The sequence below is a fragment of the Hibiscus syriacus genome, unplaced genomic scaffold (genome assembly GCF_006381635.1).
Source record: "Hibiscus syriacus cultivar Baekdansim isolate YM2019G1 unplaced genomic scaffold, ASM638163v2 tig00110264_pilon, whole genome shotgun sequence".
Classification (NCBI taxonomy): Eukaryota; Viridiplantae; Streptophyta; class Magnoliopsida; order Malvales; family Malvaceae; genus Hibiscus; species Hibiscus syriacus.
In genome coordinates, this window is record NW_024062653.1 from 2743724 (window position 1) to 2756140 (window position 12417).

General features: G+C 35.6%; 2 protein-coding genes across 2 annotated transcripts; both read left to right on the forward strand.

Annotated features, from left to right (window-relative positions):
• LOC120115377 (probable RNA-binding protein ARP1) lies at positions 1–2183 on the forward strand. The gene is made up of 6 exons (XM_039136104.1): positions 1–190; positions 266–416; positions 538–679; positions 772–814; positions 1197–1440; positions 2134–2183. Exons 1-6 carry the CDS (start codon positions 8–10, stop codon positions 2172–2174), a joined length of 804 nt encoding a protein of 267 aa, XP_038992035.1. The 5' UTR covers positions 1–7; the 3' UTR covers positions 2175–2183.
• Positions 2184–3236: 1053 nt separating this feature from the next.
• LOC120115530 (beta-taxilin-like) lies at positions 3237–9497 on the forward strand. The gene is made up of 9 exons (XM_039136215.1): positions 3237–3270; positions 3699–3826; positions 4087–4201; positions 5304–5321; positions 8025–8084; positions 8513–8583; positions 8914–8978; positions 9217–9283; positions 9387–9497. The coding sequence occupies exons 1-9, from the start codon at positions 3237–3239 to the stop codon at positions 9495–9497; spliced, it is 669 nt and encodes a 222-aa protein (XP_038992146.1).
• The last annotated feature ends 2920 nt before the right edge of the window (positions 9498–12417 follow it).

Sequence of the window (12417 nt, forward strand, 5' to 3'; positions counted from 1 at the left end):
AAACTCCATGACTATGAGTAACAGTATTGTGCAATTCGGTGACACGACATTAACCAAAGTTTTCGTTGGCGGCTTAGCTTGGGAAACTCCCGGAGAAGCCATGAAAGAGCACTTTGAAAAGTACGGCGAGATCCTTGAAGCCGTCATTATTTCCGATAAACTCTCCGGCAGATCCAAGGGTTATGGATTCGTAAGTTCATTTTCCACTCAAATGCTTCCAGTGTCAACTGATCCGTTTCACTCAATTTTTTGGGGATTTTTTTAGGTTACTTTTAAGGATGCTGAAGCAGCTAAGCAAGCTTGTGAGGATCCGAACCCTATCATCAACGGCCGCCGCGCCAACTGCAACCTCGCCTCCCTCGGTGCTCGCCGGCCGAGATCCGCCTCCGGCTCCACTGCTCATCCACCACAACAAGGTATTTACGATTTTTCAGGTGAAAAGAGAGTGTGTGAAAAGAGATACTGTGTAATGGCATTTTTGTGAATATAAGCATCATGGGGGTCTAATATATAGGTTTTAATCAAACTAAATTGAAGGATCAAACGTTGGACTTAGGGCCATGTCGGCTGCACCTGTCAATCACGTGCAGTGGTATTACCCAGAAGTGGGGACACCGACTTCACACTTTCATCATCAGCAGCAGCGGCAGCTGCATCATCAAGTCGTTTCTTATTATGGGTATTTTATTTCTTTTGATTTTTTTTGAAGTTGCATGGTATAAAATGTAGGCTTTGCCGTATCTTATAATTGTCTCTGCTCTCTTGTTTCAGTTACTCTCCCACCTACGTTGCCACTGATATGAACTACAATCATGTAAGTTGTTATCTTTTTCGTTTTTCTTTAGGAAAAGTATACCAAAGGTCATAGGATTATATTCTAATGGTTGTTTTGACTACTGAATTATTAAAAATTATAAAACAATCATTAAATTTATCGAATAAAGTGTTACAAAACGATTATTAAATTTATTAATTTTTATGTTTATTATAATGTCTCAAAAATCATTTTGTAATACTTCAATAAATTTAATGATCATTTTATAATTTTTAAAAGTTCAATGACTAAAATGGTTATTTAAACATAAAATATCAACGGTACATCATGAGAAGTTTAGTTAGATCTATAATTCCAATTGAATAGGGTAAATATTTAAAGAAAGAAATATCTAAAACTTGATGTGTATATGATGCAGCAGAAGCTGAGCTACAATGGAGGATCCTACATGAATGGGCATTTCTGCCAAGTGTATCCATCAGGGCAGGCTACTGTAGGTGCAAACACATTGATGCCAATGTACCCGTTGTATCATTACCATCAATCACAAACAATGGGGTTACCGGCATCAGCCACCCACATCTTCCCATCAACAACGGCTGTGCCCATCACCACAATCCCATTCATCTCTAAACCTGCTGCTGCTATTGTTGCTCCTAATTCAGGTAACCATCCATTGGTACTTCTTGACGATCACTCACATGGTAACATGCTCACCTCCCTCACATTACACTAGTAATAAATGTTTTATGGTCTAATGTGGTCTGATTGAATGAATCCTGGTGTCACGTGAGCCCCTGTTTGGTTTTGGATTTGGGTCCACCGCCAACTGGCTCATTCAGGAAACCATGTGCTCTGGGGGTTGGGATTGAGCCACTAGGTTTACTATTCAACCATTTGTATTTTAAAACAAAAAGGATGAATGATTTTTAACCTCACCCCATTTTGTAGAGTCGATTTTCTTTTCTTATTAAAAATTTGAATTTGGATTACATCAGTTTTCTTAGAAGATAAAGATCAGATAGAGTCAAATTTAGTTAATATCATAATAGTCTCTTATATATTTAGATATGATTACAATAATATCAATTACTCTCTATTTTTTATATATTTAGATATAAAATAAGAATTATTTTATATATATTATTTCGGAAAGGTACAAATTCTATCTCGGATCGAAATTTGTGTTGGGTAGAGTTTTGTTAACCAAGATTGGGTCGGTGTTTAGATGAAAAGATACTTTTTCTGATCGAATTGGGTTAGCTGGAAACCCAGGTCGACCCATATCCATCTATGTTATTTTTAGATAAAATAGAAGAACTGATAATAAAAAGACTGCTTGCTTGGCAGCGGAATAGGTACAGTTGGGAGAGGCGAAAGCTTGAAGAAGATTGGCTAAAGGGGGATGTTGGAAAAGCTGCTCAGATCAACATGATGTATTATTATGATCTGTAATTTCCAATTTATATTTTTTATGAAACTCCCAAAAAATTTATATTAATTAATTAATATTATTTCAATTTTGTCTAATTTATTATACTGATTTTAAGAGGATCGATCCCATTTTTAAAAGACAGATCTCGACTTTCTGGATTTTTGGACAGAAAGATTTTAGGACTATTTAAGTTGGTTAAGAAATTTGGGTTTATGTTTAATATTGGACTTAGGCATGATTCGAACGAAATTGATGTCTATATAAATAATTTTAAATAAACAAAAACCAGCAATACCTTTATATTGATATTGATAAGAAAGAATTTCTAGTCTAACTTTTAACTAGATTCTAGGTACTTACAATTTTTTATATCAATGTATAAAATTTAAACATAACATTTTAAAATATTATGATTTCCGGTAAAAATTGTGTATGCGATAATTACAATACGTTATGTAATATTCATAAATAAGGATGTATGCAGAATATTATGTTAGGAGATGAATTTTTAAAATTTTACGGAGATGATAAATTTATAAAATTTTAAGGAAAGTAAAGATAAATTATCAATAAAAAATATAAAGAAAATATCTAAATAATTTTAAATTTTAAGAAATAAATGTCTGAAAAATTAAAAAGAAAGTGGAATGCTACCTAGCACGAAAACAAGCCCAAGTAATATTATATAAAAAAAAACATAAGCAACCAAGGAAGCTTAGCTTGCAAGTCAAGCTACATTTCCAGGAAACTGAGAATTGGATCTCTTAACAAATTCAAAGAACTAAGCTACAAATTGAACAAAGAAAGAGTTTTCTATTTCAACCAGACAACCTGCCTCCTCCATTGCTCCATTTCTCATCGTTTTGCATTTTAACATCGCTGACCGGTGTAATATCCAACTAGGAGAATCAGAACGTCTCCTGTTCTTCGCTGGGGATACCGAGAACGAAAGCCGTTTCTTTGCAGAACCTACAAATCCCCTCCCCAGTGTCGCATTTTTCTCTAATCCCAAAGGGCTTGGCAATCATGACCTGGCCTTTGTCGACTGTGTCGGTTCCATGTAACTGCAGAAAGCTGTAATTTTTCTTTTAAATTTTGATGAGTAAGTGCATGTTTAGGTTCTAGAACTATTATATGGCATGAGAATCGAGATGCCGAAAATAAACCACATGTGTGTGCATCGAGTTGATCTGCAGACTATGAGCAAATTTTCTTTTTCTATGCAAGGTTTCTTTTTATAGTTTCATGACTTTGATTCCGATCGAAGTATCGAAAAGCAAAGAGTTTGATATTATCATACTATTACTAATAAAGGCATACCTGATGAAAGAAACTGAAAAGAACTTCTATTAGGCGTTTTTTTTTCCATCTCTGTCTTGAATAAAAAACTTGCATGAGTACGCCTCTGGTTATCTGGTGCTGAGGCCCAACACCTAGGCGCATGCCTTCATTCTACTGTTTCCATTTTAAATCTTGGATGGTTTTTAGGTTTTCTAGTGCTCATTGGTGTTTTTTTTTCCCTCGCAGCAGTTGGAGGAGGATCAGAAACTAAATTTACTGATTTGAAGGAAACGTTTTCATCAGAGAGTGTGGATTCCCCGAGGAACAAAAAAAAAGTTAGTAGTAGATCATAGCGCCTGACTAAGCTCTTTCGAATTGTTATAATTGTGGGTTGGTTTCAGTATGATCATCAAGAAAGTGCTGATGATTATTGCTTAAATGGAAACATCCTTAGTCTATGATAATGCCAAATTGCATATTTTTCAAGAGTATGGCAGCCTGTTCAGTGGCATTCAGTTTATTTAGAAGTTACTTATATATGCTTACTTTATATCAGTTTCATCTATATAAGTGAACTCGCCGGTTTATTTCCAAGGAAACTAAAACCACTGAAACCAGGCACAAGAACGCAAAACGTACACTAAAATCTGAAAAGGAATTTCTCAAGTTCTCTTTCAAATATCAACAAGTTCTTGCAGAAAGAGATGCAGGTAAGTTGAAATAACAATTATGATGCCAAAAGTTGCTGTCGCTGTATCACGTGATGTGATGAATATGTTGGTCTAGTTACCTCAGACCAAATTTTATTGATCCTTCATGATAATACGAGTTATAGTTTTTTTTTTAAATATAGTTGTTATAGTTGAATATTAAGTTTTGAATGATATGTTTGCACACCCGTTTTTGTCCGGGTCTTAAATTTATTATTATTATTATTAATTGTTATTAATTTTACTTTTATTTTGCAGGCCTAAATTACAAAGCCCAGTGTAATCAAACCCGAAGCCCAAACCAATCGACCCAAATTACAAGACCCAAGTGAAAGCCCAATAGCCAACCCAACAACACAATCCGACCCAGTCTAGCCCACGTGTGAACCCGATTAGGGTTTCCCTCTCTAACAGTAGCCACCACCTCTCACCAACCGTTGGATATGGACCCAAATCAATGGTCTAGATCAAGGGCCATTTAGGGTTTCTAAAACCCTAACCCAAATAGTTGCTGTTGACACCACTGTGGTTGCTGCTACTGTCGGGGACCGCATATGACACTGTCGCTTCACCTACAGTGGCATGATATCAATGTCAACAGTAAAATGGCAGAAATATCAAAACATCATAATGAAATCCTAAGGTAGATGGGTTGTTAATCAAGCTGTGGATATAGGGTATTCATACCCTATTCCCTTGGAAAAAGGATAAATCATCACTATAAAAGAAAAAGAGAAAAGCTCAGAGGAGGGGAGATGTTTTCGGGGAAGGAGGTTTTGAAAAGGAAAAAAAAAAGAATGAAAGAACAGACAGGCAACCACATTTAAAAAAGGGAAACAAAACAGATTCGAAGAAAAAAACCATAGATACTGAGAGAGAAATCTAAAACAACAAAGAAAAAACCCAAAGAGAGAAGCCCTTACCTCGGTTCGAAGCGGGAAGCCCGAAGGTCATCGGAGTCTCATCTTTTTCGAGAGGTAAACCCTAGATCTAGGGTGCTATGGTGGTTTTTAGGTTAAAAGAAGTTAGGATATGGGTTAAGGGTGAGGATAGGAACCTTTGAGGTATTTGGCTCTCTCCGGCCACCGTGGATCGCCGTGAGCGCCGACGGTGAGAGATGGTTCTTCCTCTCCCGATGAGAGAGTTCTCAAACTCTCTCCTTTCCCTCTGTTATGGAAACCAAACCAAATGAAAGGGTTGACCAAATTTTGGCCTTGTTTTGGCCTTAAATACTAAGCACGAAACGACGTCGTATATGGAGGGTTTCAGCGTGTTTTGAGAAAGGGATAATAGCAATTTAGGTGCCTATTGCTTTTTAATCTCACCCATGTTTTTTAATTTTTAAGGGATAATAGCAGTTTAGGTCCCTATTTCTTTGTAATCTCATGATTCGGCCATCAAATGAAAAAAATGATATCTTGTTCCAGGCATTTGTTTCTCAATACTTACATTTAAGTCACCATTTTATATGTTATGCTATTTTTGTTAATGTTTGACTCTGGTCATGATGTTTGTAAATGTTTCATTTTAGTCCCATATGGTTGTTATTATATTCGTTTATGTGCTTACATTTTTGACTGGTGATTTTGTGTAGTATTCATTTTGGTCCCTTGTATTTTCAATATCTAAAATAGGGTAGTTTATGCTTTGAAGCCTGATGTTCAGTTTTGCATTCATTCACTTTAGTAACTATCTTTAGTACTTTAGTGTTTATTGTCCATTGGATCCTCATTGTTCTGTTTTTTTTTTCGTTTCTCTCCCCTGAAATTATTATAAAATATTTTGTATTTTACTTTCATGTATCTAGTAAATTTTACGTATTTATGCTTTATACTATTATTATCTATATATAGACGTTGTACGCATGAATGCTTGGTATGATAGTTGTTTTCATATCTGTTTTATTTGTTTTTGTTGTTCTTATTATTTGATTTTTTTTGCATGCGTATACATATATTTCAATATATTTTTATTATATTTCATATTCCTCTATTTGTTAATGAACATATTTCCAATTATATTTGTTTCCATTGTATTTCTTTATCTATTAATATTATGCGAATATTTTTAGGAACAACGATTTGTAAAATGAGCGTGGAAAGCATTGTTTGATCGAAGTAGTGCGATCCGATACGACATTTGAACAAAATGTGAACTTGAAATAAATCAATTTTATTTTGCTAAATATTTCATTTTTTATTTTAAGTCGAACAATGCAATGCATGTTTCTATAAATAGCAATTTATTTTATGCAAATTGTCGACAATCATTTATATTCGATTTAGGTTTTTCGAGGAGGAAATATCCTTTTTAGTCAAGAAATAGGAGATATATCATTCCCGTCGGAGGATGAGCAAATCTCAATATTTCTTTTTGAATTAAAAGATGTTTCTTAATAAATAATTCGAAATAAATTAATCAATGTTCGATAAATTGATCATATTCTAACTTTATATTCGATTTATGATTTTCACCATTTATGAAAACGTGTAAGCGATTAAGTACCAATTTTTGGGCGTTGAGGGTGCTTATCATTCCCCACGCGTAATTGACTCCCGGACCCATTAAATCGAATATTTGTAAACACATACCAACTTTTTTTTCTTCTAAAAAACGATTTTTCCTTAAAATTGTTTTAAAAGAAATTTTTTAGGTATTCAACCTATCTAACTCAAAGATTGATGGTGACTTCTTTTCCATTTAATTCAAATCAATTCAAAATTGCTAATTTTTTAAACAAAAAGTCATAGTTGTTTTTTTAAAACTTAATTGTTTTTAAAAAAAAAAAAAAGTTATGACAATATGAATATCGAGGCACGTATAACACATCTATGAAGCACAGGTACGGAAAAGAACCCTATTTCAAGTATTCGAAATGTTTTGGGACGGGGACGACTGAGGTACATACCGAGCACGTGTCATGGTGGCAGGATACGACTGACCGAATTTGGGATGGTCAAAGCTTATTTGGGGACGTTTGGGATGTCCCCAGTGGTAATTTTGCTCCATTGGCGGTGGTGGAGAGTCACGAGATTTCTTCCATGACACTGGAGTATAGGAGGGAGTGTGGGAGGGACAACGTGCTGCAGTCACTAACAACTGTGTCGAACTCCAAAAGTGTGGGGGACTTGGTGAAAGTGGGTGAAATAGAGTGCCAACACTTACTCTGGCTCGAGGAAGGGTCGGAGATTGTGAGAGGGAGGACTCAGTAGAGGGCCACCACGGCACACACAAAAGACGCACCAGCAATGACATCTGAAAACCAATCACAACATTCCCAAAGCGACTTGCCCTAAGTCCTCGTCTTTAAACCGCTGCCGTCCTTCGTCCTCTTCAGTCACCGTTTCAATGTTTGTGCAAAGGAAGAAAAGAAATAAAAGGAAGAAGAAGCGGCCGCGAGGGGAGAACAAAGAGATTTAAAGAATGTTTGGTATAATTTCCAGTTGATCCCTGAGTTTTATAGGGCTTTCGAATTTGGAAACAAGGTTTGCAATATTTTTAAATTGGACATTAAAATTAATTTAGAGATTTGGAAAAAAAATCTTAAATGTTAGGATTTCAATTAGGGCGTTAAACCAATTTTCTATGAACTATTGACTTTATTTATGATTTTTTACATCTATTTATAATTTTAAATTTTTTATATGTCGGCCCCTTGTCGTCCCCGTACCCTTTAATTTTAGAAATTACCGTTTCCTATCCCCGTATCCACACCAGTGAAACATAGTGGCACATTGGTGAGTATTATAATCTCTCTATATATCTTTAACATCATGAAACTGATTTTTGTTTCTTTGCTTCCCGTGTAGCTATTGATGCCGAGATAAACTTGAATCACTTTGTAGGGAGTTGCAACGTCAAAACAAAATGTTAATGGTACTTTTCTTTGGATGCTTTGCCACTTTTTGCATTCTACCGAGTATTTGTTGTCGATACACTTACCTTATGATTATGTTACAAACCAACCGTAGAACAGTATAAGTAATAGTTCTGATCTCAATTGTACTTCCTCTATAAAGTTGCTCTTACGAGTGTTTTAGTATTACTTGCTGTGATAAACATTTTTTGAAGTTCAGGTTTCTTCTGTAAGTGTTTGACATACTTTTTAATCAAGTGATGGTGAATCTTCACAACAAATATAATTATCGAGCAAAACAACTTTGCTTTAGTTTTACCATTTCTAATTCGATATATTTGAATTCATCGATGGTGATTTCTTATCACCATCTGTTAAAAATCTTCAATTTCCGTGACTAAGATATACTTGTCCTCTTTTGAGCTATTTGCCTTTCTTTTATGAAGGTGCTGATGGCAAATGGGTATCAACAGAAGGTCAAAATATAAGATTAGATTTATCGGCTAGGTTCCATACTGCAATCAAGGTTTGATGCTCCCATATTACTTAATAAGATCATTGTATAAACTGTTAAACATGATTGATACCATGACAACAGTTCGCATAGCATATATGTAGCATAGGTCGACAGAGATGATAATTTAAATGCGAGATAAATGGTGAATGGAACTGTGTCATAACTCATCAAGATAGTACTGCAAGTCTATTAGTTGAATCGAGAGTTGAAAATCGCATCTCATGTTGGATGAATCTATATTACCGGGACTTATGTGTAAGCATCGGATACCGTAAGAGATTCACCCTAAACATATTTTACTAGTAGTTTCTTAATCTTCTATTCCCCCCTTTCTTATAGGATGTGGCCAATAAGCTGGAAGAGCAGAAGAATGAAAACCTATCTCAACTGAAGGATAATGAGTTGTAAGAGACGAGGATTGCATGTCGATTTATTAAATTTGTTTCATGTTCTGGTTTCTTTTTTTCCTCAATGGATCTTCCTTTTGGAGTTTTCAAATATATTGGCTTTTCCAAGTAAATTTCCAAAGAATTCCTGCTATCCGGGAAAGCTTCACCGCACACATATCGTTTATTTTGATTTAATGGATTGTTTTAACAAAAGTTTGTCATTACACGGACTTTCAGAATTATTCAAGTGTAGGTTAAGAGATAAGTTGAAGCAGTTTGCTGATCAATATGCTCTTGCTGAAAGACAATTCGAACAAAAGGTACGGGTTAGATTTACCGGGACAGCATAGGTTTTCCGTCTCAAAATACAATCAAATTGTGTTGTCCAGAACTGTGAGCTTAGCCCTTGGACATTTGACACAGCTAAAGCAGAAAACACTAGAACTAGAGCTTGCTGATCTAAAAATTAAGCAACATGAAGAGAAATTGATCCAAGAACAAGTGCAGATGAAAGTATATGCAGAGTGGTTTTAGTGGCAATTTTATTCTTTTTGCCCTTCAAGCTGATGAATCTGATATTAGGTATTCAGTTCTTATGTCATTTGTCTCGGATGGCTGACGCCGGATTTCGGTTAAGAGGTCTTATCGAAAGGTTTGTTGTCACATGCACAATATAATGATTTAGTATAAAGCTACAGTCTAACTGATTTTGTTAAGTTGAAAACTAGTGAAAGTATTGGTGTCCAATACCCGTTTCCGATGCATACCTGGATATAGATATGGGGGCATACCCTTCAAAGATCCTTCAAGTACATGAAAAAAGCTTTAAAAAGTTTAACATACCCGTGAGTAACCAAGACTTTAGTCCTTTCGTTGTAGGAATAGTAGCGGAATGCTTTTGTGATACCTTTCTAGGCAACTAAGAAGTCACTCGTAGATGGTCAAACATCCTCTGCGTACCGACAGCTGATTAATGTCTCCATGCTCTTAATATTGAAACGTGTAGGTCCAACATCCTCTGCGTATCGACTGCTGTTGTGAGGCCTTGTTAAAGAGCAATGAGGTCTTTGAAACGTTTAAGCAAGAGATTGATAAGTTATATTGTTTGCCTTTTACCTTTGAGAGATACATTTTCCTCGGATGCGGGCAGTATCCGACATCCCTATTTGATGCATATCCGAACATAGGCATGGGGATAGATTCTCTAGCGACATGGAAATCTTCGGGAAAAAAAAAATGAACATATCGGTATGATATGTATGATACATACATAATCATATTCGACACTCGTATATGAGTCGAGTCTTGTGTCGTGTTACGATTTCAATCCAAGTTACCAACTAGTTTTCCTTTTGCATACAAATTAGATGGGAAAATCAATCAAGGAACTGAAGAAGGAAAATGGTTTCTTGAAGAGCAAATGCGACAAATCAGTTGTTACTCTCATAGAACTTGTGGAGGAGGTTTACACAATTAACATGTCATTTTCATTCTTTAGGAATCATTATCCATTTCAAGAAGTGTTTTATCGACAACTAATGGTGGTTCATCTTTGCTCGAGTAGCGTGAGCTATTGAAGAAATGTCATGGCCCTAGAGGAAAAATTAGGGATAGGGGGGTTAAGAATTAGGGATTACAAGTCAGGAAATTGGGAATTTAGGGATTATGAGTCAGGAAATTGAGAATTTGAAAAAAGAATTAGGGATTTGTAATTATAAAAGAGGGGAAATGGAGAACTTACCTGATGCAGTTAAAATTGAAGAAGGGATTGAGTTACAACAGCAAGCAAGGACTGAGGAAGGGTGAGTCAAGGCTGAAGGAAGCAAGAACAACAGTTAGAGTTGTTAAGGAATATCACAGCTGTCAATAAATAATTGAATAGCCTAAAATATATATATGGATTGTAAGCAAAATCTAGGGTTATGAATGAAAATTGAGAATCCGTTTTCTATAAACTTATCTTTTCTTCTTCTTCTGCAATCCTTTCTCACAAATTTCAGGTGCAAACCTGACAATTGGTAATCAGAGCTAAGTTAGTGATCCCAAACAAATTTACACGCTGGGTAAGACAAAAAAGATGCAAAAGACTGGAACCGTGGAGGTACCAAAACAATCAATGGAGGTTAAGGATGAAGAAGCCTTACCATCTTGGTGGGCTTGATAGAAAGCAGAGCTGGAGGAAAGGATACAAATACTGGAAGAAGGAATGACTGAAAATAGAGGCTATTTGCAGAGAATCCTACAGCTGGTCAATCAGGCAACTGAGGAAAAAGATTCACCTCGGTCAGAAAAAAGTCAACCACCAGCAGCTGCAAAGCAAAACAAAGATGAAGGTAAGCTTTCATGTTTAGTTACAGTTCTTAGTGAGCATGAGAAGTATACTTTTAAGACTGGTGAACCTGGAATATTAGCTCCTAAACATGTTAATACACATTCACTTTGTGAAAATCAACCTCATGCTACTTTGGATGTGCAAAAATTGAAAATGGGAGGAAACACAACAAAAATGGGAGAATCATCCATTGGGGGAGGATGTTCATTCAAGCTATGTTTTCAGACCAAAACTAGAACTCTAAATGTTTGATGGAACAAATCCTAGAAGCTGAGTAAAAAATGTTAGAAATACTTCTCAATTTTTAGAGTACCTGAAGGTCAGAAAATAGAATTAGCTATAATGTATTTAACAGGGAAGGTTGAGACCTGGTTTGATGGTTATATAGCTAAAAAACATAAGGTGAACTGGCATGAATTTACAACAGATTTATGTCATAGATTCTGTGATCAGAATTGTAATGACATTGTGGAAGAGTTTAACAAGCTGATTCAAAAGAATTCTGTAGAAGATTATCATGAGAAGTTTGAGGAGTTGAGGTCTTACATGCTGCAATATAGTCCATTCTTGAAGGAATGGTATTTTGTTTTAAGTTTTTTGAGTGGATTGAAAGAAGAAATTAAGCACAGGGTTAAAGTTCATAATCCCACAACTTTAGCTACTGCTTTTAGATTGGCTAAATTGGTTGAATTAACTTGGGAGGTGGAAAACAGGAAACTGAGGTTCCAGCCTAGAATAGTATCTTCAGGATAGAGCCTTAATTACAAGGGTCCTCAAACTACCTTGAATCAATCACAAAAAGGAACTGCTCAGAATTTAAACCAGAGTAAACCATCATTGGTGGAATATAGGAAGACGCATGGACTATGTTACAAATGTGGAGAGAAGTTCAGTCCAGGATATCAATGTAAGGTTAAGCAGCTAAATTTAATGGAGGAGTTAGAGGATACAGGAGAGCTTGAAAATCTGGAAACAAGAAATAATGAGGTAATGACAACATATCCTGTGGAAGGAGAATTGGAAATTTCTATCAATGCCATAACATGCCAGACATGCTACAACACATTGAGGATCCAAGGGCATATATCAGGAAAACCTCTAAACATTCTCATAGATAGTGGA